The sequence below is a fragment of the Olea europaea genome, chromosome 3 (genome assembly GCF_002742605.1).
Source record: "Olea europaea var. sylvestris chromosome 3, O_europaea_v1, whole genome shotgun sequence".
In the NCBI taxonomy this organism is placed as follows: Eukaryota; Viridiplantae; Streptophyta; class Magnoliopsida; order Lamiales; family Oleaceae; genus Olea; species Olea europaea.
In genome coordinates, this window is record NC_036239.1 from 18,579,851 (window position 1) to 18,586,627 (window position 6,777).

Sequence of the window (6,777 nt, forward strand, 5' to 3'; positions counted from 1 at the left end):
AAAAAACTCGGCTAATTATTTTATTCTTGTCTACAAGCTTAAAGGATTTCCCCACAAATTCAGACAGGCGAGTCTTGCAAAATATGAAATGGAAAACAAAAATACCCAACCTAATAATTTTTTAACCTATGCTCGCTTCAATACCCTTCACCGGGTGCTTCAATTCGACCATGCGGCGAGGAGAGGAGAATAGGATGAATGCACAAAGAAATAGAAGAAAATGGAAATTTTTGAAGGGGAAATCGCAATGGAACCATACACAATTAAGAGACAATTAAAAATTTTGTAAGACTATAATAACCTTCCTTTTTGAAAAGATAATTGGCTTTTTGTGTTCAGTTCATGTAGATACTGACGGTAAGTGGATAGAATGAAGTTTTTGACAATCAAAGATAAATATGCCAAAAAGTAAAATGTGTGAATGTTTTGTACAACAATATTGAGATGTAAGGATATTTTGTGCTAATTACTCTTTAAATATTCTTATATAAATATAATGAATTAGAACCCATGGTCTAATATTTTAAATCCTATAATGCCCTTTGAGTTATGACTTATGACCTCTATTGGTGTGAACTTCGATACTATAAACCTCTTTCTTAATCATCATAATCGATCTGCCAATCAGGTATTTCTTGTAAGTTCAAATGTATAGATTATGTTTCAGGACGTCGGTGCTACTTGTTCATAACATTTGTGTCTATTCTGCTTCCAACCCCGTCTCAACCCAGGCACCCACCTCCACCTTCATTTCTGCCCAACATCTTGGCATATCACATGTACGAGAGGTCCAACAAAGGCGTAGCTGACTTACAGAGAAGCTGTAAGAATGTGCCACCACAAAGCATTTATTGGTTGTTACCTCGTCATTTTTCTTCCCAAAGAACATAACTTAATCACAACTAAATCTAAGAAATGGGTTTCAAACCCATATATTCAGCAATTGAGACTAATCTGGTTGCTTCAAAAATATGGAAGAAAAACAACATCAGCAAAAACATACAAAGGCGTAGCTGACTTACAGAGAAGCTGTAAGAATGTGCCACCACAAAGCATTTATTGGTTGTTACCTCGTCATTTTTCTTCGCAAAGAACATAACTTAATCACAACTAAATCTAAGAAATGGGTTTCAAACCCATATATTCAGCAATTGAGACTAATCTGGTTGCTTCAAAAATATGGAAGAAAAACAACATCAGCAAAAACAGAAAACCTGTGTTAATGGATGAACGGTAGAAAAACCTCGATATCCTTCCACTATTATACTTACAACTTGAAAAGTACTCAAATTGAGCATATTTACTACTTTTAAACTAATTATATACACGTCTAATAATTAATTATAATCCAGTACTACAAGAAATTAGATTAACTCTTAGAATGTGGTCATAAATTGAACTACATAGCATCATCTTCCTCAATCTTCGTACTTCATATCAGCAGATACTTCATGCGTTCCAAGGCAATGCCATAGATTTTCATATAATTTCAGGTTTCAGCCGCTGAAATGTACAGCATAACCCTCTTTGTAAAGCCGGTTCCGTCCATTATCTTCCATCCTATCCCAGGACTGCAGCTGTCATACATCCAACAAAATTTCATGTGGTGGTTTTCTGTAAAGTGGGAAAATTGCTAGCCAGAAAGATCTCATAATCTTGATCTATGTTTAATGGCATTAAATTGTAACCGTTTGCGAACAGAACCGGCAAATTTAATATCCCAACCTTCCACGTTCTTCGGGACACACACATCAAATAATACTTTGCCAAGGACACTATGTGCACTCATACAAGGGTTTGACCGATTTGGCGATCTTTCTTTCCGCTCCTCAGGTACAGACCAAGAGTCTCTGCTGTTTCCATAGCCAGCTGAACTTGGCAGGAAGAAGTGGTCATTCGGCCCGACTGCAACTCTTCTAAGGCTTTGATTTGAGTCGACTGCTGCATTCTGGAGGTCACAAATTAAGTCGGATACTTCATCATGCATGTCATCCATGGGAGTTCTTTCTCTGAGTCTCCGAATTTTGTGGGAAAAACTAGAAACTGCCTGCTCAAGCAACTCAGCAATAGCAGTCGTGTAATGGATCGACTGATGCTTGTAATGACCTGTTGCAGTGCAAACCATATTAGTGCAAATGGTGTGCCACATGAACCTGAACTGGAAACTTGTAGAAAGTGAGATTCTATATAGATTAGCAATAAGAAAATTGCAGGAAGTGAGAATCCACATAGACGAGCATTAATGGATAACAAGAAAAGGCAGCTATGAGCCATTCACAAATCCAAATGTCACCGTCCAAATCACCTCCTACATTTTCAATAAAAAGCACATTTGAGGATGCTTCATGTGGCCCACCTCATATCTGACTTGGAATTATAGGGCACCAGTGAATGTCATAGGACACACCATTAGATAAGACTTCCAAAGAGAGCAATGCGGAAAAAAAAAATAAATTAAAAATTAAAAAAATTAAAAAAATCTGAAAATTGAATTTGTTGGAACCAGTATTTTCAAGCCAAAGAAGACCAAATTGGCCAGTCCTAATGGGAGCTGCCCAACTCCAAGGTACAAGTTTCACAAAAGAACCAAAAAAATAAAGACCAGATTAATAACGAGTGGAACAACAGAAGAAAAGAAAGAAATAGTAGAAGATAAGAAAATATATTTAATAAAGCAGTACTAGAGGTCTTCGTGTATATGGTTAGCCATGAAAAATTCAGCAGTGAAAGAAGCTTTGTTTGGTCACTTTTAGTTAATATTACAAGTATTATTTCTGGTTGAATTGAACTAGTTGAACCTGTCAAACGACAAAAAGGAACCAAAACAGGATCACTCACCCCAGAGGGAAAATCCTACACAGAAATAATGACATTCAGCACACCAATAGCTTCCGACGCTGGGTGACAGGGGTGATGACGAATGAAGCATTAAACATGGCATTGATTACAGAAAAGTTTACAAGACTTTGAAAGCACTGTTATCTCAAGTTCAATGTATCCAACATATAGATATAGTTATACTTATAAGCTAGCAATTAACCTGTATTCCACTTCACCACATTGACATTGCCCCCCATATCTCGTAATTGCCTTGCAAATTTGCATACAACTGGATATGTAGCCACATCATCATTTTCTGAACATAAAATCAGAAAAGGGGCCCCCAAATCCTGCAGATAAATAGAAATAGAATAAAAAGGCCAAAATAACTAAAGAAATAGTAAATATAATCTGCAAATGTCATGATCCAATTAGAAACTTACAACTGAGGAACAAAGAGTTTGCCAGTACTCTGCATGTTCAGATCCAAAACTTGTGAGAAATAAAGCATCCAAGCTCGAAGTGACACCTTTTGCAAACAATGATACAAGCTTTGAAAAACCAGGCATCTTCAGGACAGTGTGGTTTGAAGCCAATCGGGCACCCAAATCACTACTAAGGTCAACAGGATCAGAGTCATATATCTGGCCTGAGATGCAGTGCATAACCAATCTACTATCCTCCTTCATGTATGAAGAAATAAGTCAATAAATAAATATTTGTGCTTCACCACCTATAACTCATTATTCCCTCCATCACATAAAGCTAAGCTTGGTTTCCTTTTTTCGACTGATCCAAATTATAGGCCACTTATCTCATCAAAAGTATAGTTGATTTTTTAATTTTCTAATATGCCCCTATTTAACGTGCCTTGTTATCAACAATTATAAACTACTCATATTTAAACCATTATTTAATATAAGGGTAAACTAGGAAAAACGTAAGAATAATTTATATTTTCAAGTATATTAATTACGTTTTCTTAATCAATGTGAAAAAGAAAACAAGCCTATCTTTATGGATGGGGGGAGTAACATTGATTGAAGTCGAAGAACAAAGTCTACCAGATTGAGCTCCGCTTCACATCCTTCAATAATCTGCATCAATTGTAAAATAAATTATATACATGGCCACAGTCATGACAAACAATGATTAATCTTATCCAATTAAGTGAATAAATTCTTCAACAAATAGTTAGTGACACAGTCCTCATCAGGAACATTTAAGGGTTGCAAAGCCAACACAGAGCGCAATGTATGTTCATGAGCATCAAAATGACCATGGCTCCAGTCCGTCGACTTTACCTGAAAAAATTTATACATACAAGCTTTTGAACCACCAGAGGATGCTGCAAGGACTATAGGACACATGCTACTCCGTAGCTCCTGCATATACAAACAACCTTAGAGAATAATTGCACCGAGGGCAAAAAGAACAGTTAGAGAATAATTAAACCGAGAGCAAAAAGAACAGGAGAAGGAGGAGGAAATGAAGAAAAGAAAAAAAGACTTTTAGTACTTTGCATGGCTTGATTCACACGTTCTTTTAAACATCACGATATTGGATATGACATGAAAGAAACAAGAAAAAAAAACTAAAAGTAGTTTACTAACTCCGCTGTTCATCATTGCCATTTTTTTGCATATAAAGACATGGTAATAAGACTGACCTCAACAAGCTCATTAAGTACAGAAAATGCCAGTGACGTAGCCCTCTCTGGGATGAATCTGCAGATAAAATACACTAACTATGAAATACTTGTTCAAAGAAATGGGTCGGGAAGGAATTCAAATAAAAGAAATGAGAGAATTCTTGAAATAAGGAATGAGAAAATCTTTAGAAAATAAGGAAGGAGAAATCCCTGGTCTTAAAACAAAAAGTTATTTTTGAGTTCTAAAGAATTTATTTTTTAGCTTCTCTCAATTTGGACTTTTTTTCTAGCATTTAAGTTATGCAAAACAAGCTACATGAACTTCTTTGTTAGCATTGCTAGGCTTCTCCAGTATGAAAACTCTACTTCTAAAGATATACTACATCAACATGCACTTACTATGCGACAAAGGTAGAAGGAAGGAGAGTCCATTCAGGGCATTTGCTAAGCAACTAATCTGAAGTCAAATACCTGGCTCAGTAGTCAGTCCTATCTCCGAATTTCAGTTAATATTTTGTATTACTTACCTTTGGGTACCATCTGTAGCATCGGAGAATGGAAAAAAGAATGTCCCTTTCCTTCTAGACATAGAATGCACTCCCTTACGGGAAAAAATGAAGTAAAAGAAAAGAGACATATGCGAGTAAAAAAAAAGGGGTTTGGACAAAGGCTTAAGTTCCTTGGAAAGGTTTAATGCTATCAACTAGTTAGATAAGCTATTTGCAATCTAGCATGAAAGCTAATTCCGACAATCAATAATCCCTCTATCACCAGCTCAATTAATTACATACACACACATATACATGCACCACAGAAGTATATTGAGAACGGGAAGAGCATACGGATTGAGAAAATCGGATAGGCAAACTAGAGAGTTCCATCCAAGAGAAGTGTAGAAATTCACATAATCCTTTAATTGACTTTCGGTAATTGAGGATACCCACGCGAAAATCACAATTATTCCTTTGATTTTCAACGCTTCAGTACAATGAATGTCCTGACTTCTGACCCAATAAATTCTCCCTCCAGCAACTCCGCCGCTCATCGTAGCTAGACCTCGAAATCGAGAGCCAATTTGATAACTAGAAATTGAAATTCGAAATTTAGGAAAAAATGGAAAAAAGAGGGTTCGGTATGTGGACCGTTAAGGGGATGAGGAGTAGAGAGATGGTGGTCAAGCTCTTGGTGGTGGCGAGGGATCGCCTAAGGGGATTGCGGATATGCCAGCTCAGATAATGCGCATTTTAGGATATTCATTCCATCAAATTACACACACCTACCTTAGGTTTTTGATTATTACAGAGGCACCACTGCCTTTGAGAAAAGGAATATTGGCACAAAATGGTCCCAAGCCTTTTCCAACCTACATTTTTTATCCAAATCTTTCAAATATAGTGCAAATGATAGTAAACTTTTCATTTTTGATGAAAATGATCCTTTTTGTTAAACGACTTTCTCCACTTAAAAAGTCGAAAACAAAATACAAAAAAAAATTAAAAAAAAAATTCACGCAACTTATCATTCACGACCTCGAGATAAGTCCTAAAATTTGGATAGATTTTGTAATGCGCACCCAAAATCTTAGGATTGGTCCTAATTTTTAATATAGATGATTTCAAACTTTTGATTTATTTGATGAAGTCTTCACAAACAAATGTCAAATTTCTTTTTCAGGCAAGAACTCTAACGTGTAACAAAATTTCATCCTCTTAAACTCAATTTTGTTACAAGATAGAATTCACAATCTTAGGAAACCAATTAATTCCTTAAAACACCATTTGGAATTAACTCGCTATAATAAGATATGTTGGTGCCCAACTTGCTCATGCTAGGAATCAAATAAAATAATTTGAGGCATTATGGGTTATATGGAATTTGTAGACAACCCACTAATATCACGGACATTATTTTATCATCTTATATAGGAATCATTACCACTTTGTTCAAAAACTACCGCTAATGATACTTACGTAATCCAGTATATATCACTCAAAATCAAGTAAGGGAGTCTACCCCAAGCTCAATTCAGCGAGAACACCCATCCACTCCTCAAGAATGCTCTCATACTAATTCATATAGGATATTGACAGCACTTTACTCAAAAGTCACAGTTTATAGCACTAATAAAATCCACCTTGTATCACACTGAATTAAGTCCAAAAATCCACTCCAAACCCAATCCATTGAGCTCACCCTCATTTCAAGTATGCTTAATATTTCCTTTGCATACAACTGAGCGTCCTCTTCAACAAAATAATCTTAATAGAGATCCTTACTCTATGCAAAATGTTGCAAAGTGGTCTACA

The 6,777-nt window shown here is 35.9% G+C and overlaps 1 protein-coding gene across 2 annotated transcripts; it reads right to left on the minus strand.

Annotated features, from left to right (window-relative positions):
• Positions 1–1,196: 1,196 nt before the first annotated feature.
• On the minus strand, positions 1,197–5,720 carry LOC111388396. Of its 2 annotated transcripts, XM_023013094.1 has the most exons (8): positions 5,314–5,720; positions 4,490–4,547; positions 4,125–4,205; positions 3,885–3,917; positions 3,264–3,503; positions 3,041–3,170; positions 1,726–2,106; positions 1,197–1,577 (listed from the first exon to the last, which is right to left on the minus strand). In XM_023013094.1, exons 1-8 carry the CDS (start codon positions 5,514–5,516, stop codon positions 1,561–1,563), a joined length of 1,143 nt encoding a protein of 380 aa, XP_022868862.1. In that variant the 5' UTR covers positions 5,517–5,720; the 3' UTR covers positions 1,197–1,560. The 2 variants fall into 2 exon arrangements, with proteins under 2 accessions (XP_022868862.1, XP_022868854.1); XM_023013086.1 differs by having other exon boundaries at positions 1,197–2,106.
• Between the last annotated feature and the right edge of the window lie 1,057 nt (positions 5,721–6,777).